At 40.4% G+C, this 24,515-nt stretch overlaps 1 protein-coding gene across 3 annotated transcripts in view; it reads right to left on the reverse strand.

Moving 5' to 3' along the window:
- Positions 1-1,618: 1,618 nt before the first annotated feature.
- Positions 1,619-24,515, reverse strand: part of appl1 (adaptor protein, phosphotyrosine interaction, PH domain and leucine zipper containing 1) — a 72,970-nt gene continuing 50,073 nt past the window's right edge. For 2 of the 3 annotated variants that reach the window (XM_063068054.1, XM_063068056.1), the window contains 6 exons: positions 23,336-23,510; positions 23,204-23,240; positions 17,372-17,515; positions 11,107-11,157; positions 9,466-9,555; positions 6,508-6,668 (listed from right to left, as the gene is read on the reverse strand). In XM_063068054.1, the coding sequence (XP_062924124.1) occupies positions 6,516-6,668; positions 9,466-9,555; positions 11,107-11,157; positions 17,372-17,515; positions 23,204-23,240; positions 23,336-23,510 (650 nt within the window). In that variant the 3' untranslated portion in view covers positions 6,508-6,515. Of the gene's footprint in view, positions 3,222-6,507; positions 6,669-9,465; positions 9,556-11,106; positions 11,158-17,371; positions 17,516-23,203; positions 23,241-23,335; positions 23,511-24,515 lie in introns of those variants that run through there. The other variant, XM_063068055.1, reaches the window with a different exon arrangement.

Here is a 24,515-nt window from a genome sequence, read left to right on the forward strand (position 1 = left end):
CAGGCATACTGCTGTGTCCCATACATAGTCAAGCTTGGTTGTTGTTGAAGCTAAACTCATCCAGGTGAGTGGAGAGTATTCCATCACATTCCTGACTTCAGCCTTGTAGATCGTAGGCAGGCTTTGAGGAGTTGGATGATGAGTTATTTGCTATAGCATTCTTAGCATCTGACGTGATCTTGTAGCACATTGTGTACATGGTTACTATTTTTATTTCGAAGTCCTTAGGATCTTTTCCACAAATAATGTCAAAATATTTTATTATTTTGAAGAAATCTATTAGATCAGTATTATTATATATAAATAAATAAACACACACAAGTTATGATCTTTGTAAATCATCTTTGGTCCCTTATCACTGCTCGTGTTTCCATTTCGTAATGTAATGATCTAGATGAGTTTCAATACAGGATTTTCATAAATCTTTTATTTTCCAATTCTCTTTCTCTGGCAATAAACAAGTGGCTGGTTTGCTTTTTTAAAAAAAATAGTCACACAGCCATACAGCATGGAAACAAGCCCTTTGGCCCGCAAAAGTTTATGCCAACCATTGAGCACTAATTTTCTATCATTCTGAACTAGTCCCACGTTATTCTCTTAATATTCCCTCAACTTCCCTGAAATTATACTACTCACCCAGATAGTACAATTTACAGTAGCCAATTAATATATCGAACTACAGATCTTCGGCTTCTGGAGGAAGCGAAAACCACACCAACAGCACTGAAGATCAAAACTGAACCCAGATTTGACAGAGTTATTAAGCAGCAGTTCTACAAGCAACTTCACTATGCTGTCATCTTGCTAACCAATGGCACATTTAATGGTCTTGTTCCTCTATCTCACTTACACCTGCACTTTCAAATAAATTACCTCTCTATTCCTTCTTTGTAGTAACTTACATTTAACTGTGTTGAATCTCATTTGTCCAATATTTGTCCATTCTGCAAGTTTATGAATGCTTCTTGCAGCTTATTGCAGCCCTCTTCATTATTAACTACACCTTTCAATTCCCTAGAAATCCAGTTATGCTCTTAATTCCAAGCTGAAAAATTTGCTTCTTCCTTCGTTACTCATGGTTAAAATTTCACGACTGGGTGCTCAGCCAACCTTGTGTTGTGTTGTGACAGTTGAAAACTACAGCTTTCTATTGTGACAAGCTATCTTGCATTAAGTTCTTATTATCTATAAATATTATTTTGTCAAATCTTTCGCTGTTCTGAATCTACACAACTTGTTCTTTTGTGCTAATTTTTAAAGCAGCAAGATCAATTTGTTTCACACACAGCTTCATAATTAAACTTTTGACAATAAGCTACAGTGGTCAAGTAGTAATCAGAAGCAAGGAATGTCAATTTCCTCTCCATAATCTAAAGATGAAGCCAATTGAAATGATTCTCCTATTCAAAAATAGCTCATTTTGAATTAGCTACTTCTAACATAACTTTGAAATCTCTGGAGACTGTATAGCCCAGTTCCTCACTGAATGAAGTTACATAACCGTTGGAAGAAATATCTTAATACTGTAGTCGCACTGCTTATGTCAAACTTCCAGTAGTAACATGGTACCTAATCTGTTTAAAAAAAACACACACACACACACAAATTAACTCTCTTGTTTTATTGCCATTTGCTCTATGTACACTTCATTTTACAAAATGTGGACTTTTAGAAAATATTATCACACAGATAAATGCCAAAGTTACCAGGAATAATTAAACTTACACTTAAGTTTTTTTAAATCATTTACTTATGCAGTGCATCAGAAACAAGTCTAAAAAAGGCATTGATCCCATTTAATTATTAGTTTTAAAAGAATTATTTTGTCCATTTAATTTTTAGTGGATGCTATTTTCTAATTTGTTACTGTTAAACTCACCAAGGAAAAAAGGTTTTTTTTAAAAAAAAGAATTTTGTAACTTTAAAATAGATCTCTTTTTAACAGTTTGAAGTTTACACAAAAACCTCACTCATTAATTTTACAGTTTATATGTGCCATATTCTAAAACAAAGTGCAATGGTTTGTGTTTACTTTGTAAGTTTCCCTTTCAAAATGAATACAGAGTCTATGATTATTTTTAAACAATTTTGTTTTTTTTTTGGTTTAATTCTGAAAATTTTACATAATGTACTAATGCTTAAATTAACTCTATAGTTAAGCCAGTTAAGAGCGAATGTAAAAAACAATAATTTTATAGTTACTGTATTGCAGTCAATAGACGAAAAGACATAATTCTTTTACCTTTAAAATCTGAAAGTAGTTCCATAGTACATACAAAATGAGCCATTTGGACCTTAATATAAGGGACATGCATTTGGTTACAGGCAAGTGTTATAGTAACATCAAATAAAAAATCAACCCACCTTATTGATAGCAATTTTACAAAACACAAAAAAAATCAGCCGCAAATTCATTATACCACACCATATACGTGCAAAAGAAAATCAGTTATCCGTCACTGCTTCAGTTAAACACTACATATGGAAGAGCAGTGTGACAAGTCTGAGGCACAACTACAGTGAAGTTCAACCACATTATTTCGTGCCCCTCATTCATTTCACAGCTGCAAAAGATAATCTCTACAAAGTATGAGGAATATCATGTGACATTTAGAGAAACAAAGCATTTCAATGTTCCTGCAACACACATAAAAGTTGCTGGTGAACACAGCAGGCCAGGCAGCATCTCTAGGAAGAGGTGCAGTCGATGTTTCAGGCCGAGACCCTTCGTCAGGACTGAACCGTCGACTGTACCTCTTCCTGGAGATGCTGCCTGTCCTGCTGCGTTCACCAGCAACTTTTATGTGCGTTGCTTGAATTTCCAGCATCTGCAGAATTCCTGTTGTTTGCGATTTCAATGTTCCTAAAAGGTTTAACCATTTTTGGTACTACTAATAACTTGATCTTTAACATTAAGTTCATAATGTAAATTATACTTTACACAAAATACTGAATCTGGCACAAAGGTTAATCTTAATTCTCGGTGAACAAAAGGTAATCAGTTCAAATTGCGTTCAACTTTGACTTCACAAAATTGAAATCAAAATATTACATAATAGATTGGCTTATAATATTTTATAAATTCTGTTCAATTATTTTAGAAGCAGCAATTTATGTTACTAGCCTGTTTACTATCTCCAATTTCCAGTAGTGTGTCAGATTGAGGTTTATAAACTGTGTTCCACAGAAAGCAATTCACTGCATTGTCTGGAGTTCATGAACTGCAAGAAAGACAAGTGTGCAACTTTAAAATGTAGATCAGAGCTTATTGCTAAATTATAAAGTATTTGTGCAGAAGTTTTATTCGTTTGTTTATACAAAGCAGTAGCTGTTTTCTTTTACTGATTCTATGCACGATACATAGCAGATCTCCACGAATTAAAAATGATAAACAAGCTAATAATGTAACATTGCTGCAAGCACATATTTTACACAACACCATAATGTATAAAATATAATATTGTCCTTTACTTTTAAAAAATTATAGGTTTCAAATTAAAGGCAAAGATACGGAGGCCAGTTAACAAGCAACCATTTGCTGATCAGAATAAAACCTAATGTTGTTTTATTTAAAGCAGATAATATGTGACGTGGAATTATGACGTTGTAGCAATTAGTGAAACTTGGCTACAGGAGGGGCAGGACTGGCAGCTTAATATTCCAGGGTTCCGATGTTTCAGATGTGATTAAGGCAGAGGAATGAAAGGTGGGGGAGTAGCATTGCTTGTTAGGGAAAATATTACAGCAGTGCTCAGGCAGGACAGATTAGAGGGCTTGTCTACTGAGTCCTTGTGGGTGGAGCTGAGAAACAGGAAAGGTATGGCCACATTAGTGGGATTGTATTACAGACCACCCAATAGTCAAAGAGAATTGGAAGTGCAAATCTGCAGAGAGATAGCAGGCAACTGCAGGAAACATAAAGTTGTGGTGGTAGGGGATTTTAATTTTCCATATATTGATTGGGTCTCCCATACTGTTAGGGGTCTAGATGGTTTAGAGTTTGTAAAATGTGTTCAGGAAAGTTTTCTAAATCAATATATAGAGGGACCAACTAGAGGGGATGCAATATTGGATCTCCTGTTAGGAAACGAGTTAGGACAAGTGACAGAAGTCTGTGTAGGGGAGCACTTTGGTTCCAGTGATCATAACACCATTAGTTTCAACTTGATCATGGACAAGGATAGATCTGGCCCTAGGGTTGAGGTTCTGAACTGGAAGAAGGCCAAATTTGAAGAAATGAGAAAGGATCTAAAAAGCGTGGATTGGGACAGGTTGTTCTCTGGCATGGATGTGATCGGTAGGTGGGAAGCCTTCAAAGCAGAAATTTTGAGAGTGCAGAATTTGTATGTTCCTGTCAGGATTAAAGGCAAGGTTAATAGGAATAAGGAACCTTGGTTCTCAAGGGATATTGCAACTCTGATAAAGAAGAAGAGGGAGTTGTATGATGTGTATAGGAAGCAGGGAGTAAATAAGGTGCTTGAGGAGTACAAGAAGTGCAAGAAAATACTTAAGAAAGAAATCAGGAGAGCTAAAAGAAGACATGAGGTTGCCTTGGTAGTCAAAGTAAAGGATAATCCAAAGAGCTTTTACAGTTATATTAAGAGCAAAAGGATTGTAAGGGATAAAATTGGTCCTCTTGAAGATCAGAGTGGTCGGCTATGTGCGGAACCAAAGGAAATGGGGGAGATCCTAAATGGGTTTTTTGCGTCTGTGTTTACTAAGGAAACTGGCATGAAGTCTATGGAATTAAGGGAAACAAGTAGTGAGATCATGGAAACTGTACAGATCGAAAAGGAGGAGGTCCTTGCTGTCTTGAGGAAAATTAAAGTGGATAAATCCCCGGGACCTGACAGGGTGTTCCCTTGGACCTTGAAGGAGACTAGTATTGAAATTGTAGGGGCCCTGGCTGAAATATTTAAAATGTCGCTGTCTACAGGTGAGGTGCCGGAGGATTGGAGAGTGGCTCATGTTGTTCCGTTGTTTAAAAAAGGATCGAAAAGTAATCCGGGAAATTATAGGCCAGTAAGTTTAACGTCGGTAGTAGGTAAGTTATTGGAGGGAGTACTAAGAGACAGAATCTACAAGCATTTGGATAGACTGGGACTTATTAGGGAGAGTCAACACGGCTTTGTGCGTGGTAGGTCATGTTTGACCAATCTATTGGAGTTTTTCGAGGAGGTTACCAGGAAAGTGGATGAAGGGAAGGCAGTGGATATTGTCTACATGGACTTCAGTAAGGCCTTTGACAAGGTCTTGCATGGGAGGTTAGTTAGGAAAATTCAGTCGCTAGGTATACATGGAGAGGTGGTAAATTGGATTAGACATTGGCTCGATGGAAGAAGCCAGAGAGTGATGGTAGAGAATTGCTTCTCTGAGTGGAGGCCTGTGACTAGTGGTGTGCCACAGGGATCAGTGCTGGGTCCATTGTTATTTGTCATCTATATCAATGATCAGGATGATAATGTAGTAAATTGGATCAGCAAGTTTGCTGATGATACAAAGATTGGAGGTGTAGTAGACAGTGAGGAAGGTTTTCAGAGCCTGCAGAGGGACTTGGACCAGCTGGAAAAATGGGCTGAAAAATGGCAGATGGAGTTTAATACTGACAAGTGTGAGGTATTGCACCTTGGAAGGTCAAACCAACGTAGAACATACAGGGTTAATGGTAAGGCACTGAGGAGTGCAGTGGAACAGAGGGATCTGGGAATACAGATACAAAATTCCCTAAAAGTGGCGTCACAGGTAGATAGGGTCGTAAAGAGATCTTTTGGTACATTGGCGTTTATTAATCGTAGTATTGAGTATAAGAGCTGGAATGTTATGATGAGGTTGTATAAGACATTGGTGAGGCCGAATCTGGAGTATTGTGTTCAGTTTTGGTCACCAAATTACAGGAAGGATATAAATAAGGTTGAAGGAGTGCAGAGAAGGTTTACAAGGATGTTGCCGGGACTTGAGAAACTCAGTTACAGAGAAAGGTTGAATAGGTTGGGACTTTATTCCCTGGAGCGTAGAAGAATGAGGGGAGATTTGATAGAGGTATATAAAATTATGATGGGCATAGATAGAGTGAATGCAAGCAGGCTTTTCCCACTGAGGCAAGGGGAGAAAAAAACCAGAGGACATGGGTTTAGGGTGAGGGGGGGAAAGCTTAAAGGGAACATTAGGGGGGGCTTCTTCACACAGAGAGTGGTGGGAGTATGGAATGAGCTGCCAGACGAGGTGGTAAATGCGGGTTCTTTTTTAACATTTAAGAATAAATTGGACAGATACATGGATGGGAGGTGTATGGAGGGATATGGTCCGTGTGCAGGTCAGTGGGACTAGGCAGAAAATGGTTCGGCACAGCCAAGAAGGGCCAAAAGGCCTGTTTCTATCTGTCTTAGTGTTTAACTGCAGCTCAGTTTGCCAGAATCACATTTTACAAATTAAGTTCTATAGTGATCTCTAATCCATTACTGTGATTTTATTCAACGTGGGCCATGCAAACTGATGATATCATCTTCAATCTCACTTCAGGCTTCTGATTCTTTTTTCTTCTTCCCATCATCCCCCTTGTCACTGTCTTCTGTTTGGTTGTTGTTGCCCAATGTCAGAAACTGGCCTTCACCAGAAGTCTGGTTTGACCGACTAGAAGCAGCTATTAGACGGCTTTGTTCTTCTAAATCCTGAAAGTATCATTTACATATAATCAATATTATCATGTATAAAGTAGAGGATTTCTTTGACATTTTTAGTTTAATCTAACTATGGAAACATGGCTAATGAAGTTTTGGAATTAAAGAGAACTATGCATCTAAAATAAACAAATACCTATTTGCAACTGATTTTCATGAGTCTTTGACAATGAATAATACATTTCCTTTTAAATCTTTTGCACTCAGTATGGGATATATAAATTTGGTTACTGACAGAATTCATTTTGTTCCAAAGTCAGGCTACTGCAAGCATACACAGAGGAGATTTTCAAAGATACTTTCTTTCAATCTGTAAGAGTCACTGGCAAGACCAGTCTTTATTACTCATTCCTTATTATCTTTAAGATGATGGTGGAAGTCACCTTCCTGATTCTATAGTATGAGAAGCACCCACGTAGCAAGTAACCAGAGTTTGCCCCACCAACAATGAGTTAAGATGGCGTGTAATTTGGAAATGGCGGATTTCACCAAGACCAATAGTCCTTATCTTTGTAAGTAGTACAGCTCACTTACTTGGGAGGTCTAAGGATCTTTGCAGAATTATTCCATTACACTTGTAGATGAAAAGCCTTGCAACTACAGTGTGCCAGCAGTGAAGTCTTTAAAGGAGCTTTTTTGAGGTACCAATCAAGTGACCTGCTTTGTTCTGAATGATAAGGTCCTTGAGTGTGGTGGGAGATGCAACCATCCAGGTTAGAGAATGGCTTTCTACAATAAACTTCCATCATGACTTTTGTTTTGGACAAATGCCCAGCATCCACCCTGCTCTAAGATCTGTAGTATTTATGCAGTTGTTCCAGTTCCAGTTTTGTTCTGGCCCATTGTAATCCCAAGGATGCTGAAGATGGTGAATTAACTAATGGTAATGTTATTAATCCAGAGAGTTGTTAGGCTATTGTTAAAGGAGGTCATTGCCTGTACTTTTGTGGCACAGATTCTTCTTTCCAATTATCAGTGCATGTTGTCCAAGTCTCGCTGCTTGCAGACACGGTCAACTTCATTACCTGAGATGCTACAATTGGAAGTGCACACTGTATGATCATGAGCATCTCTACCTCTAACTTTATGATGGAAGGAAAATAACTTAGGAAGCAACAGAAAACAGTAAAGCATCCTGCACAGGGAAACTCCTACATATATGAGCTGAGCCTAAGATAATTGGTTTTCAGAAATAACACCCATCTTCCTTTATGCTAAGACTGGGAATTTCAACACCTACTCTCATCACATTTCTTCTATCCTGACTTATGGAAGTGAATGCTGGACCATTTCCCCAGCAATGGAAAGAGACTAGAAGCAGCTGAATTATGGTTCTACAGGAGAATGTTAAAAATATCATGGACCACACACACATCAAATGAACAAGTTCTCAGAAGAGCCCAAGCAGTTCGATCACTCATACCAACAATAAGAGAAACGCAACTCAGATTCCTAGGACATATCATGCAGAAAGATGAACTAGAAAAACTCATACTCTCTGGAAAGATTGAGGGAGCAAACCTAGAGGAAGACCTCGGCTTATGTACATCAAAAGCATAGCCAGGTGGCTACACATCGAGGAAATGGAAGTCATCCAAAAATCGAAGGATAGATCTATATGGTCACCAAAGTCCGCATCGGATATGGCACCTAGACAGATAGACAGACTCTCGTCACATTCATTTTTACTAGACTCTTTGACGCCATTCTTGATCATTTGGTGTGTTGATACCAATAGCCACCATTCTCAACTTACATGTGGAATTCAGACTCTATGTTCACCATCGAATAAAGACTTTACTGAGGTTGAGAGCAGACTGAACCTTACAGATTTAAAGATCTCTTTCCATTACTTTGCTGACAAGTGAGTCTAGGCTGATGAGGCAATAATTGATTGTTTAGTTACATTCTTTTTGTGTGGATAGGACATAATTGGACATTTTTTCACATTATCATGTAGCTGTACTGGAACAGATTGGATATGTTAGCCAGAGATGTAACTCATTGTGAAAAACCAACCTTACTCAGCTCATAACTTGTATAGTTCCAAGTACATTCAACCACACCTTGCTATAGAGCAGAGTGAATTCATCTGGTTGAAAATGGACACGCGTGCTGATAGTGACACCAAGACAAGGACAAAATGAAGCATCCATGTAAGACCTTGAAAATGATTGGAAACTCTTCAGCCTTGTCTTTTGCACTCATTACAGAAGCTGTGTAAATAACAGAAGCAGCATATTTTCTCACACACTACCTAGCTGATTTTCCCATCAAGCACTTCCTGCCTTATTAAGGAGGAATTCAACACTGACTACAGAACTGGAATGGAAGCACGGGACTGCCTGAGAAGAAGTGTCACACACACACACACACACACACACACACACGCACAGGGTGCCCTTGGTGTGAAGATGGGACACAAGGACTGTGTGCTGATCATTCTTACCAACATCGTCATTGAAAGATACAGCTACTAAATCTAGTTTTGCAGGGATTATGTCCATTCTTTTTTTGTTTTCATTAGTTCTTCTACCACCTGCAGCCATATCCTTTACAGAATGTACTGTATTCTGTCTTTGCTATTCTTAATTACTTTTCTAAAGACAGGAACATCTGGACATGCAAACTATTCAATAGGTACCTTTAATGTCAGAGAAATGTATACAATATACATCCTGAAATTCTTTATTACTAACTACCATATTAGATGTTACCTTTTATCAATTAAACTAAATGAGGACTGAGATATAAAAGAAGATTGTACATTGAGCAAGTTTGATTTTACCTTCTCAATTTGCTTTTGCTTGTTAAGTTCCTTCAATTGTCTTTGCTTCTCTCGGTCAAGTTCCTTCTGTTTGTCTGTGGTTCGCCGATCCTATTCCAACAGAAAACACATTTACTGCACTATAAAGAGGTTTACAATAGAACTAGCAAGTAGTCCAAACTCTTAGCAATGTTATTATGTATTACATTTGCATTTCAGGAGACTCCAATATGATACATATCTATTAGAAGCAAGATGTGCAAATCTTACTGGTAATGACATCACCACACTAAGTAGTTAGGATAGTGACCAAAACTTAGCGACTAATGAGGTGATTTTTACTAAAATGGTATCTTATAGAACGCAAGAGATGGAGGGATGTTGAGAAGTTTAATAAGTGTTTTTATAACAACCACAAGGAATGATGGCCAATTGAGCAGCAATTAAAATATGCATCTTCAAGAAGTCAAGAAGTGCAGGAAGATAGTTTGAGGCTGGAAAAGATGACAGAGATGACAAGAAACATGAAGGAATTTGAAAACAAGAATGAAAATTGTCAAACTGAAGAATACTTTGTCAGGAGTTAATGTAGGTAAGTGAGCACCAGAATGATGGACACTCCGAATTTGGTGCAAGTTAAAATATGGATAACACAGTTATGGATGATCTTAAGTTTACAATTAATGGAATATCAGGATGCTCAGGAGCTTATTTGAAAAGTCAGGTCAAAGGTAAATATATCCGCATGTAGCTGAAGATCCTCCCAGCCCTGTAAAAGTTGTAAATATCATTTCATAATCAGCCACTAGTTATGGATGAAGAGGTGTGATGGCAGTTTGGCCTTCAAATGATCCATCGGTGGTCAGATGTGAAGGGCGGTGCTGGGTCGCACTGTTGAACCCTCTGGGGACGTAGTGGGTTTAAATTAACAAAACATCCGGGGGTGGGGGTGCCCACCTGATGATCCCTGGGAAGTATCTGCCACTCTGCCACCCACAAAGCCCCACCTCAAGAGCTCTATGCTATGACATGAGTTAGGATCTGTTTATCAAAGGGATTGAAACACCTAGCCCTGTGAGCTTGAGCTTCTTGTAACGGACAGAGAATGATGGTGGTGGGAGTGGGGTTTACTGAGAGACCATTTCCATCCTAGTCAGAGTGCTAGCAAACCTTAATTTAGCCCGTCATTACAACCATCTTCTTAATTTCAAAGAGAACAATATTTGTATCATTGAGGAATTTCTTACTGTGATTTATACATGTTTGCTATATGCAGTTCCTAGTTCAAGAAACTTTTAACTTTAAATCTTGGAATTGTTTACTTCAATATTCCTCTTCTGTACGTCCCCCTCAACATAGATTTTCTACCTGCTCCAAGCACATCTCACCTATTGCTGACAGATGTGACTTCGTCCTAACCAGTAATATTTGAATGAGCAGATCTTTTTGTTTCTGGGAGGGCCAACAGCAGAGCCTTATAGGCAGGTATGTATCCTGCTCACCTACATTTCCATCAAAGAACTCAGAGTTTATACTTCATTGATCAGGTGCTAATTTTGAACAATATCAACCATTTAAGACATTTTGTGCATACGCTATATTCCTTGAGTATGTCCATTTTACAAATAAAGGTAGCTTGTAACCAAAATTCCTTTGACCTACCATTTCTGAATGGAGGGCAATTTGTTTTGCCAGTCCAACGGAATCACACATCTGGAAAATAAAAGACACAATTTTCACAGCCATTGAACTACAGCTATAATTAAGTATTTATTTTAAAAGAACTTATATCATTTGGCGAAACCCCAAGATGTCCTTAGCACAATTACGAAGAAAGCACGGCGGCACCTCTACTTCCTTGGGAGTTTGCGAAGATTCGGCATGACATCTAAAACTCTCACAAACTGTTATAGATGTGTGATGGAGAGTATATTGACTGGTTGCAACACAGCCTGGCATGGAAACACCAATGCTCTTGAACAGAAAATCCTACAAAAAGTAAGTAAAACCCCTCCCCACCACTGAGCAGAGTTCAATACAGATAAAGCCCTCCCCACCATTGAGCACATTTGCACAAAGCGTTGTTGCTGAAAAGCAGTATCCATCACTAAGGACCTCCACCACCCAGGACATGCTCTTTTCTTGCCGCCTCCATCAGGAAAAAAGGTACAGGAGCCTTAGGACTCACACCACCAGGTTCAGGAACAGTTACTATCCTCAACCGTCAGACTCTTGAGCCAAAGAGGATAATTTCTCTCAACTTCACTTTCCTCATCATTAAAACGTTCCCAACAACCTATGGACTCAGTTTCATGGACTCTTCATCTCATGTTCTCGATAATTATTATTTATTTATTATTATTATTTCTTTATTTTTGTATTTGCACAGTCTTTTGCACACTGCTTGAACACCCAGTTGGTGCAGTCTTTCATTGATTCTATTATGATCATTATTCTATTATGGATTTATTGAGTATGCCCACAAGAAAATGAATCTCAGGGTTGTATATGGTGACATATATGTACTTTGATAATAAATTTACTTTGAACTTTGAGCATGACCATCACCACTACAATTGGCACATATTTTTGTAACCACGATTTCCTCCTTAACCCTTGCAGTTAAAATGTAATTCGCGAGTTGAAGAGGAAACCGTGCTCACAAAAGGTTCAGCTTGGAAAAATAGCAGAGGGCCAAGAACTGTGGGCTTTGGATACTCTCAATATTTAGCAGAGGAAATCTATAGCTCTTCCAAATCTGGACACGGGACGTCCCAATACGAGTGATCATTATGACTACGTGCTGTGTTGTATGATGTGGGCGATCATGGTCTATGACCATGGTTACTCTTGGCAAATTCTACAGAGGTGGCTTGCCATTGTATTCTTCTGGGTAGTGTCTTTACAAAACAGGTGACCCCAGCTAATCACTGATCAGAGATTGTCTGTCTGGCTTCAGTGGTCGCACAACCAGGACTTGGATACCTATCAGCTGCTCATAAAACCATCCATCAGCTGCTCCTGTGGCTTCATGTGACCCTGATTTTGGGGGGGGGGAGTGGGGGGGAGGTGGCTAAGCAGATGCTACACCTTGCCCAATGGTGACCTGCAGGTTAGGTTAGATTAGATTAGATTAGATGAGAACACTCAATCCTCTTTTATTGTCATTTAGAAATGCATACATGTATTAAGAAATGATACAATGTTTCTCCAGAGTGATATCACAGAAAACAGGACAAACCAAAGAATAACGCTGACAGAACCACATAATTATAACATATAGTTACAGCAGTGCAAAGCAATACCATAATTTGATGAAGAACAAACCATGGGCATGGTAAAAAAAAGTCTCAAAGTCCCCGAGTCTATCGATTCCTGAGTCCCCAATAGCAGGCGGCAAAAGGGAGAAACTCCCTGCCATAAACCTCCAGCCACCGTCAACTTGCCAATGCCTTGGAAGCAGCTGACCACAGCCGACACTGAGTCCGTCCATCCGAAAACTTCGAGTCTCCGACCAGCCCCTCTGATACAGCCTCCCGAGCGCCATCCTCTGCCGAGTGCCTTCGACCTCACCCCGGCCGCTGAAACAAGCAAAGCCAAGGATTCGGGCCTTCTGCTCCGGAGATTCAGGATCACACAGTAGCAGCGGCAGCGAAGCAGGCATTTCAGAAGTTTCTCCAGATGTTCCTCCGTACTCTCACGTCCGTCTCCATCAAATCAGAATTGTGCACGGTCCCCTACTTGACAGATTACAGATATCATTCACCGGAGAGGCTGCGCGTGCTGCCGTCGCGCCGCCATCTTCTCCTCCACTCTTAGAAGTGGAGGTTAGAGAAGGGAATGAGTGCCCTTCGCCTCCTTTGGTAGAGATGCACCTGCACCCCACAACCCAATATAAGTGGAGGGATCAGTTTGGCTGCTGGTCAAGCTGGCAGATGAAGAGGACATGTGCAAGGCCAAATCCATTTGAGACCTTTGAGATGATGGCATGGAGGCTCATCAGGGAGTCTACTGCCAGGATGCCATTGGTCTTGACTAGTTCTGTAGTTCAAAGCAAGGTTAAAAAAGTGAGAATAAAACACTGTTTGTCCAACTGAATATCTTTCAAGCAGGTAAACCTGATAGGGCACTGAAAACCTGTGCCAATAAACTGGTGGGGATCTTCATGGGCATCTTCAGTCTCTCACTGCTGCAGTGGGAGGGTCCCACCTGCTTCAAAAGGGTGGCAATCATACCAATGCCCAAGAGGAGAGTGGTGAGCTGCCTCAATGATTATCACCCAGAAGCAGTCACATCTAGTGATGAAGTGCTCTGAGGTGTTGGTCATGGCCACAATCAACTCCCGCCTAAGCAAAGACCTGGACCCACGACAATTTGCCTATCACCACAATAGGCCTATAGCGATGCAATCTCACTGGCTTGCCACTCGGCCTTGGGTCATCCAGACAATAGCAATACGTATGTCAAGCTGCTATTTATTGATTACAGCTCAGCATTCAACACCATCATACCCTCAGTACTAATCAACAAGTCCAAAAGTGGGGCCTCCCTACCTCTCTCTGCAACTCGATCCAGATTCCCTCACCAGGAGTCACAGTCCTCTCTGGTTGCATACGTAACCCACTGCTCTCCCCTCTCTACCCCCATATGCTGGGCACAGCTCAAACGCCATCTATAAATTTGCCAATGACACAACTATCGTTGGCAGAATTTCGGATGGTGATGAGGCGGTGTACAGAAGTGAGATAGATCAGCTGATTGAATGATGTTGTGACAACAACCTCGCACTCAATGTCAGTAAGAACAAGGAATTGATTGTGGGCTTCAGGAAGGGGAAGTTGAGGGAACACACACCTGTCCTTGTTGAGGATCAGCAGTAGAAAGGCAAGCATTTTCAAATTCCTGGATGTCAACATCTCTGAAGATCTATCCTGAGCCCAACGTATTGATGCAATTACAAGGATGGCATGGCAGTGGCTATATTTCATTCGGAGTTTGAGTAGAGTTGGTATGGCACCAAAGACATATGCAAATTTCTAACTATGTACTGTGGACAGCATTTTAACTGGTTGGATCCTCATGTGGAATGGAGACCATCACACAGGATTGGAGAAGAAGATGGCGGCGCGTCACAGCTTGCAGCGGCCACTCCGGTGAATGATATCTACTATTTGTCAAGTAGAGTGCCGTGCACAATCCTGATTTGATGGAAACGGACGTGAGAGCACGAAGGAACACCTGTGAAACTTCTGAAATGCCTGCTTCGCTGCTGCTGCTACTGTGTGATCCAGAATCTCCAGAGGGGAAGGCCCCGAGTCCTCGGCTTTGTTTGTTGCTCGGTGGCCAGGGCAGGGTCAAAGCGCTCGGCAGAGATGGTGCTCGGTGCCGGAGGGCTGGTCGGAGGCTCAAAGTTTTCGGACAGACTCAGAGTCGACTGTGGTCAGGTGCTTCCAATGCATCGGCAAGTTTGTGGCGCTTGGAGTTCATGGCAGGGAGAGTTTCTCCCTTCTACCGTCCGCGTAAGATGATAGGGCTATCGGGACTTGAGACTTTTTTTTACCGTGTCCATGGTCTGCTCTTTATCAAATTACGGTATTGCTTTGCACTGTTGTAACTATATGTTATAATTATGTGGTTTTGTCAGTTTTAGTCTTGGTTTGTCCTGTGTTTCTGTGATATCTTTCTGGAGGAACATTAAAAAATGATACAATGCATGCACTTCTAAATGACAATAAACGAGGACTGAGTGTCCTCATAATCTAATCTAATCTAAAAAGCTGCAGAAAGTTTGCAAACTCAGCCAACTCCGCCATGAGCATGAGCCTCCCTAGCATCGAGGACATCTTCAAAAGGCGATGCCTTAAAAGGCCGCATTAAGGCCCCATCACATGCCATCCTCACCACATTCTACAGAGGATGTATCGAGAGCATCTTGAGCAGCTGCATCACTGTCTGGTTCAGGTCGCAAGACCCTGCAGCGGATAGTGAGGTCAGCTGAGAAGATCATCGGGGTCTCTCTTCCTGCTATTACAGACATTTACACCACACGCTGCACCCACAAAGCTAACAGTATTGTGAAGGATCCCACGCACCCCTCATACAAACTCTTCTCCCTCCTGCTATCTGGCAAAAGGTACTGAAGCATTCGGGCTCTCAGAACCAGACTGGGCAACAGTCATCAAGCCATCAGATTCCTCAATACTCAAGAGTCTAGACTGACATCTACATCATTTATTATTATATTGTAATTTGTCCTTTACTGTGCCTATTGTCTTGTTTATTAATTATTGTACTGCCCTGCACTGTTTTGTATACTTTATGTAGTCCTGTGCAGGTCTGTAGTCCAGTGCAGTTTTTGTGCTGTCTCACATAGTCTAGTGTAGTCTTGTGCTGTCTCACATAGTCTAGTGTAGTTTTGTGTTGTGTTACATGAAACAACAGGGTCCTGGAGGAATGCTGTTTCGTTTTTACTGCGTACTGTACCAGCAGCTTATGGTCAAAATGACAATAAACTTGACTTGACTTGCTGCCATCCAGGAATAAATTTCTTATTGCAATTTATAGTGTTTTTTATTATTATGCATTGCACTACTGCTGCCACAAAGCAACATATTTTGTGACTTACGCCTGTGGGATTAAACCTGATTCTGCTTCAGAATGTTGTTCACAACTTTGTTTACAGCTATTCTGTGCAGGATGGAGAATAGTGGGGAGGGGAACAGAAGTGGGTTTAAATAAAGATGCAACAGAGATGGGAAAATTTTTGGGAGATGATAAGGGGAGCTGATGGATCTTGAACATAGGGTAGTAATAGAATGGCCAAAAGTTTAGGGGACGTTTTACCAAAAGGGTGGTGAAAGTGAACAATACCCAAGAAAAAAAATAAAACAACATCTATGATGGAATAGAGGAAGGGGGGGGGGGTAAGTTTCATGTGGCTAGGCAAGCAAAATAGTAAATCAAAATAACAACATTGATGTTTAAAAGGAGTGAAGATCAGCTGATACTGGGGAAGTGGTGAACGAAGACCAAGATAAAAGACTGACACATCTGCAAGGCTTGAAGGGTTCAATGAGTGATGATGAAGTGGTTGGCTTGTTAGAGTGATGTAGTGAATAGCAAGCCCAAACGTGAATAGGTAAGAGTTAGTGATGGGTGGCAATAGAATTAAAGGGAAAAGAGGTCAGTAATGTTTGCCCTCACAAAGCATTTTGTGCAGCAGGAGAGGAAAAATGGACATTCAGCAGACAGCAACTTCAACTTCACCCACAAAATGCTGGGACGGGTACAAGGACAATCATCTGTTTATTGGGGGGGTGTGCAATCTTGCTACAAGAGGAGAAAATGAAGGCTAGGAATTGCATTAGCCTCAAAGCTGGATACAGGAACCAAAATATATATATATATCATTAAGTAAAATCAGAAAATGGGAGAAAGATTTGAGCAGGTAAGAAAACATCTGTGGAAAGTGAAATAATTAGTGTTAATGTTGAAGACCCTTAAAAAGAATAATGGAATTCTTTCCAATATTTTTTGTTTTTATTTCAGATGTCCAACTTCTGCAGTTATAATTATATCATGATTAGGTAAAACATTCATACTGCTTTCTCCACCTACTACCTTTCTGAGATTGAGAGAGAGAATAGAGAAAGTTGTGATTGAGAGGTTGGAAGAGAAATAGTCAATCAAAATACATACATATATGGACACAAAACAATCTCTGAGTCATCTACATACACAGTGGTTATTTCAAGGTAAATAGCAGTCATAAATGGAAGGAAATTGTAAGCTAGAAATTCACATAATTAAGTCTATGACCTGACTGGACATGATTATAATTCAATCTTAATTTTCTTGCCAATTGATAATATTAATATACATTAAATCAGAACAGGAAACACAATATTAAAAGGAATGCCTTGCGCACCTTCTCTCCTTCATTGTTTGATTCAAAGACGTAGCAAATAGAGACTGGACGCCCTGTGCTGTTTCCTCCCGTATGCAGCACAAACCCAAACAGTCGTTTATTCTCTTTGTGAGTTGCACAAAGAACCACATTTTGCAAAGGGAACTGCAATGAAAGAAAAACAATTGAAAACAAGCCCAGTGAAGATTCTGCAGTGCAAGAATAAGCAAAAAAACCTTGCATTTACACAGCACTTCTACTACAATGAAATATTCCAGGGCATTTTCACGAAACTTTGATACCAGAGCAAAATATATTCGAACTGATGACCAAAGTTCACTTAAAGAGGTAGAGAGATAGAGAGTGTCAGGAAGAGAATTTGATGGTTTAATTCCACAGCAGTCACCACTAGAAAAGCTGATACTGCAAGTGACATACAGTGCCTTTAAAAAACATTCACTCCTCCCACCCCCCTTGGAAGTTTTCATGTTTTATCATTTTACAACATTGAATAATAGTGGATTTAATTTGGCTTTTTTGGACACGATCAACAGAAAAAGACACTAAGTGATCTAAGTAATTACAAATATAAATCACAAAATAACTGATGGCACAAGTATTCACTCCCTTCAGGTCAGTATTTAGTAGGTGCACCTTGGGCAGCAATTACATCCTTGAGTCTATAAGGATAGGTCTCTATCAGCTGCTTGAACATCTGGACACTGCAGCTTTTCCCCATTCTTCTTTACAAAACTGCTCAAGCTCTGTCAGATTGCATGGGTATCATGAGTGAACAGCCCTTTTCAAGTCCAGCCACAAATTCTCAATTGTATTGAGGTCTGGAGTCTGACTTGGCCACTCCAGGACATTAACTTTGTTGTTTTTAAGCCATTCCTATGCAACTTTGGCTCTATGCTTGGAGTTATTGTCTTGCTGGAAAACAAATCTTCTCCCAAGTCGCAATTCTCTTGCGGACTGCATCAGGTTTTCCTCCAGGACTTCCCTGTATTTTACCCTCTACCTTCACAAGCCTTCCAGGGCCCGCTGCAGTGAAACATCCCCACAGCATGAGGCAGCCATCACCATGCTTCATGGTAGTGATGATCTGATGTGCAGGGTTCGGCTTACACTAAACATAGTGTTTAGTGTGATGACCAAAAACCTCAATTTTGGTTTCATAAGACCATAGAATTTTCTTCCAGCTGAATTCAGAATCTCCTACATGCCTTCTGGGAAACTCTAGCCAAGATTTCATGAGAGTTTTTTCCCCCCTCAACAGTGGCTTTCCCTTTGCCACTCTTCCACAAAGCTGCGACTGGTGAAGCACCCAGGCAACAGTAGTTGTATGTGAAGTCTCTCCCAGCTCAGCCACAAAAAGAGTCTTTTTCTATTGACCAGTGTCAAAAAAAAAAGCCAAATTAAACCACTGTGATTCAATGTTGTAAAAGAATAAAACACGAAAACTTCCAAGAGTATAGGCACAGTCTATCTGAAATAAAAGCTGGAAACATTGACAATATGTCATGGCAAGACACAACAGAGATGCTTCAGGTTGATGATAACGGAAGAGCAAGAAGCAAAAGTTTGTAAACCTTGATGTAATTGCTATAGTTGTGATGACAGTGGGAGGAATAGAAGTGGGTAATCAAGGAGGCACATAGATAGATAGATAGATAGATATACTTTATTGATCCTGAGGGAAATTGGGTTTTGTTACAGCTGCACCAACCAAGAATAGAGCATATATATAGCAATACAAAAACCACAAACAATCAAACAACAAAATACAAACTATGCCAGATGGAAATAAGTCCAGGACCAGCCTATTGGCTCAGGGTGTCTGACCCTCCACGGGAGGAGTTGCAAAGTTTGATGGCCACAGGCAGGAACAACCTCCCATGATGCCCAGTGTTGTATCTCGGTGGAATATGGCCGAGGTCCAACAGCAAAAAGTTCAATATCCGGTCTACAAACATATTCCTCCATCGTAATATGACCCGGATTACACCATCCGTTGTTAACCAGAACAGTAAGCACCCAATTCCTTTACACTTACCTTTACATGAAAACTAATGTAAAATTATTTTAAAATAGATGTTTTATTGGTGCAGAAGCCAAAATCAGCCAGCAAACACAGGTGATTGAGATTTCAAACTACTTAAAATATAGACATCAGGGTTTTAAATGAGTGAAAATTCGAGTAGGCTACGAAACTGCATACTTGCTGGGAGGACAGCAAAATAATCTAGAGGAGCAAAGGGATGAGTGAGGATTTCAGTCGCAAAGAAGCTGAGGAAAGAGCAGCGTCGTGTGATGTTTGAACCTGGTGATAGTGTAGGATTTTGTGACGAAAACATGCAAGAGTCATTTTATGTGTGTAACAAAAACCACAGCTCTTTACAATCATTACGAACAAACCAAAAGCAGTCACCTTACACTGACATCATTAAGTTAGACATTGTCTCAAAGGAAGCACAACAATTCATTGATGGTGTTTTTGAATTATGTAGAACAGTTTCTATTATGAAACTGGAAAGGGTCCAGTGCAGCTGGGAGAAAGGCTTTAATGCCAGACTCATCAAAGTTACTGGTGAACGCAGCAGGCCAGGCAGCATCTCTAGGAAGAGGTACAGTCGATGTTTCGGGCCAAGACCCTTCGTCAGGACTAACTGAAAGAAGAGATAGTAAGAGATTTGAAAGAGAGAGGAGGAGGGAGAGATCCGAAATGATAGGAGAAGACAGGAGGGGGAGGGATGGAGCCAAGAGCTGGGAAGTTGATTGGCAAAAGGGATATGAGAGGATCATGGGACAGGAGGCCCAGGGAGAAGGAAAAGGGGGAGAGGGGGGAAACCCAGTGGATGGGCAAGGGGTATAGTCAGAGGGGCAGAGGGAGAAAAAGGAGAGAGAGAGAGAAAGAATGTGTGTATATAAATAAATAACGGATGGGGTACGTGGGGGAGGTGGGGCATTAGCGGAAATTTGAGAAGTCAATGTTCATGCCATCAGGTTGGAGGCTACCCAGACAGAATATAAGGTGTTGTTCCTCCAACCTGAGTGTGGCTTCATCTTTACAGTAGAGGAGGCCGTGGATTGACATATCAGAATGGGAATGGGACGTGGAATTAAAATGCGTGGCCACTGGGAGATCCTGCTTTCTCTGGCGGACAGAGCGTAGGTGTTCAGCAAAACGATCTCCCAGCCTGCGTTGGGTATCGTCAATGTATAGAAGGCCACATCGGGAGCACCGGATGCAGTATATCACCCCAGCCAACTTACAGGTGAAGTGTCGCCTCACCTGGAAGGACTGTCTGGGGCCCTGAATGGTGGTAAGGGAGGAAGTGTAAGGGCATGTGTAGCACTTGTTCCGCTTACAAGGATAAGTGCCAGGAAGGAGATAAGTGGGGGGATGGGGGGGAACGAATGGACAAGGGAGTTGCGTAGGGACTCTGCTGTTTATAGACTTCAGTTCAGCGTTCAACACTATCATATCGCAGAAATTGGTGGGGAAACCCTCAATGGGTCTCAACACTTTCCTCTGCAATTGGATGTTGGACTTCATAACAGTAAGGCCACAGTGTGGCCATCAACATCTCTGATCCCATTATGCTGAGCACTGGCACTCCTCAAAGCCGTCTGCTCAACTCACTGCTGACACATGACTTGTCGCAGGATCCAGCTCAAACCATGTCATCCAGTTTACAGGTGACACAACAGTGGTTGTGTCAATATTGATGACGAGACTGAGTATAGAGAGGAAGTGGAGCAACTGGTAGATTTGTGTGAGAAGAACAATCTAAGCCTGAACATGGAGAAGACAAAGGAAATCATTGTGGACTTCAGGAAGGTGCAGACGAACCATCCCCCTCTGCAAATACATGGCTTGTCCGTAGAGAAAAGTTAAGTGCACCAACTTCCTGGGAGTTCACATCATAGATGACCTCACCTGGTCCCTTAATATCACCTCCCTGAACAAGGTGGTACAGCAGTGCCTCCACTTCCAAAGCAGATTGAGGCAAGCAAGGCTCCCCCCCTCCACATCTTAACTGTGTTATACAGGAGCACTATTGAGAGTGTCCTGACAAGTTGCATCTCCATCTAGAATGGGAGCAGTTGGGCTTCGCATCAGAAGTCCTACAAAGGACTGTGAGAATAGCTGAGAGGATCATAGCGATCTCCTTACCATCCATCCACTATCCTCTTTGACATTCTACCATCAGGCAGGAGACTACAATGCATAAAAACAAGAATGGTCAGGATGAGAAATAGTTTCATCCCCCGGGCCATTAGGCTTCTGGACTCCCTGCTGCATCATATTCAAGGTGTCATTGGTTAATCTGTTCTGTACCTTGCAATATTTAATATTAATGCAATTTATTTGGTTAATTATGTGTGATTCATCTGTAGATTTTATCCTTAGCTTCACAAGTTATCGTGTATTATGTATACTATTGTGCTTTACACCCTGGTTCAGAGAAACATTGTCTTGTTTCTATATACATTATAGGGTTATGTACGTTATATACATGAATGTAGTTAAATAACAGTAAACTTGATGAATAATACACTAAAATAAATTGAAAATATAGGCAAGAATTAGTTTCAGCTCAACCACCAAGGTTATGAACCATGTGACATAACTTCAGATAATTTCCTGGAAAGGGAACTTTTTAATCTTTCTTTTGTGCCTGGGATCTAGAGATACTGGTGAGACTAGCATTTAGTGCTTTGTCCCAAATGCCCCTGAACTGACTAGCATATAGAAAGCAGAGTCAACCACATTGCCATGTGTCTGGAATCACATGTAGGCCAGGCTAGGTAAAGAAAGATAAATCCTTTCTTAAACAAGATGAATTTTTAAATACAATGTCATTTTAATGGGCATAAAAGAGCATTTTACTGTTTATTGCTTGAATGCTAGTTTCCTAGCAGCCATGATGTTCAGATCAATAGCCTAGGTCTCTTGATATCTCTCCAGAAAAGCAAGTTTGGGGTTGAGGGGTAGCAACATACTGTATGTTCAAAGATCTTAGGAGACGGAAGAAGTGCAGCAATTGTAAGGACAATAGGAAAGGCATAACAATAGTGGATTTAAGGTATTCCAATAGGGGAGCCATTAGCAATATCAGCTAAAATAATGCCCTACAAAGGAAGTTTGATGGCCAATAATCTGGTCAGAATAAGAAGAACAAACAGGAAATTGATCTCATAGCTAATTAAAGCATGGGAAGAACAAGTTGGAAAATGGTATAGAATTTAGAAGAGCTTGATTTTCAGACAAGGACAATGGGAGATGTTTGCCCTGGGAGCAAGGCCTAGAAAAAGATACAGCAACGGTAGCTAAATAGACTTTATGTGTTTCTCATATCTGTCAAAGATGATGGTGGTTTAAGAAAACAATTTGTGGTAGTGGTGAGGAGAATCTGAGAGGTTACCATTCCATTCCCGGATAACTTTAGTATAATGGTTAGTTTTAGCATTGCAATAGAGGCTAATATGATAACTCTGTTTTTGTTTGCAAAGATGTTTCCTAGCCTATCAAGTTTTACCAGCATTTTCTGTTTTTAACTATAACAATGACTAGTTAAACCGGTTTTCATTAAAAGCTGTTCCACCGATAACCTTTGGATTTTAGGGAGCTGGGAAAGGGGACAAAGAGAGGAAATAATGGCTTTGGGGGCAGCAAGGGCATCAATATTAAAAAAACATACTTTTTGCTTTATTTTACTGTCAGAGCAAAAACTAAAATTTCAATATAAAACTTCAAATGAACTAGATATAGGCGGGATTACACTTGGTAACAAATTTGTTAAAACAGTCTTTCACGAAATATTATTTAATAATTTTAGTACCTACTCTTAAGCGTGTGACTTGAGTCTGAGGGTCAATTAACCTAAAATATAAAAAAACTATTATCAGACATATTTATATTTTAATTGTTTAAAACAAAGCAAACATTTCTGCCAATCAACAAAAAACTGAACTCACTTCAAACTGTCACACGTCACTAGCAAATGAGATTCAGTCATCCGAAAAATGTTGTGTATAGCACGGGCTGCAAGGATCTGACGCATTGTTTCATAAATAACATCCGAAGTTTCATCTGTTTTAACTTCCATTGAACCAAGGAATCGCACAATGAACAACTGATGAAGAATTGATTCTACAGAAAATATTAAAAATTTCAATCAATATTTATTTGTCTTTCTGTATGCATTTGCTAAGAGCTCAAACGGTATTATCTTCAAAAATATAGAGAGTTCTAATGCATCAATTGAACTAATGGTGCTTTAATTTACTACCAACTTTATTGTTAGGACGACAAAATCTGACAACAAAAATCAAGCCTACTACACAAAAAAATGTGAATTAATTTACCCAAATCAATACAGTGGATTCCCCACTCATATCTACAATGATGAATTGCTTTGAGAGGTTGGTTCTGGCTAGAATTAACTCTGTTTCAGCAGGACCTGGACCACAGCAATTTGCCTACCGCCACAATAGGTCTATGGCAGATGCTATCTCATTGGGTCTTCATGTGGCCTTGGATCACCTGGACAATACTAATACCCATGTCAGGATGCTGTTTAATGACTACAGCTCAGCATCTAACATGATCATTCCTACAGTTCCTAACCGGAAGACCACAATCTGTGCGGATCAGAAATAACACCTCCACCTCGCTGACAATCAACACTGGCGCACCTCAGGGATGTGTGCTCAGCCCACTACTCTACTCTCTCTACACCCATGACTGTGTGGCTAGGCACAGCTCATGCCATCTATAAATTTGCTGACTATTGTTGGCAGAATTTCAGATGGTGACGAGGGGGCATACAGAAGCAAGATCTATCAGCTAGTTAAATGGTGTTGCAGTAACAACCTTGCAACTCAATGTCAGTAAGACCAAAGAACTACTTATGGACTTCAGAAAAGGTAAGACAAGGGAACACACGCCAGTCCTCATAGAGGGATCAGAAGTGGAAAGAGTGAGCAATTTCAAGTTTTTGAGAGTCAATACTTCCGAAGATTTATCCTGGACCCAACACATATCGAAGCTGCAACAAAGAAGGCACAACAGAAGCCGTATTTCATTAGGAGATTGAGGAGATTTGGTATGTCACCAAAAGACACTCGCAAATTTCTACCATGGAGAGCATTCTAA

Source organism: Mobula hypostoma, chromosome 15, assembly GCF_963921235.1.
Source record: "Mobula hypostoma chromosome 15, sMobHyp1.1, whole genome shotgun sequence".
NCBI lineage: Eukaryota > Metazoa > Chordata > Chondrichthyes > Myliobatiformes > Myliobatidae > Mobula > Mobula hypostoma.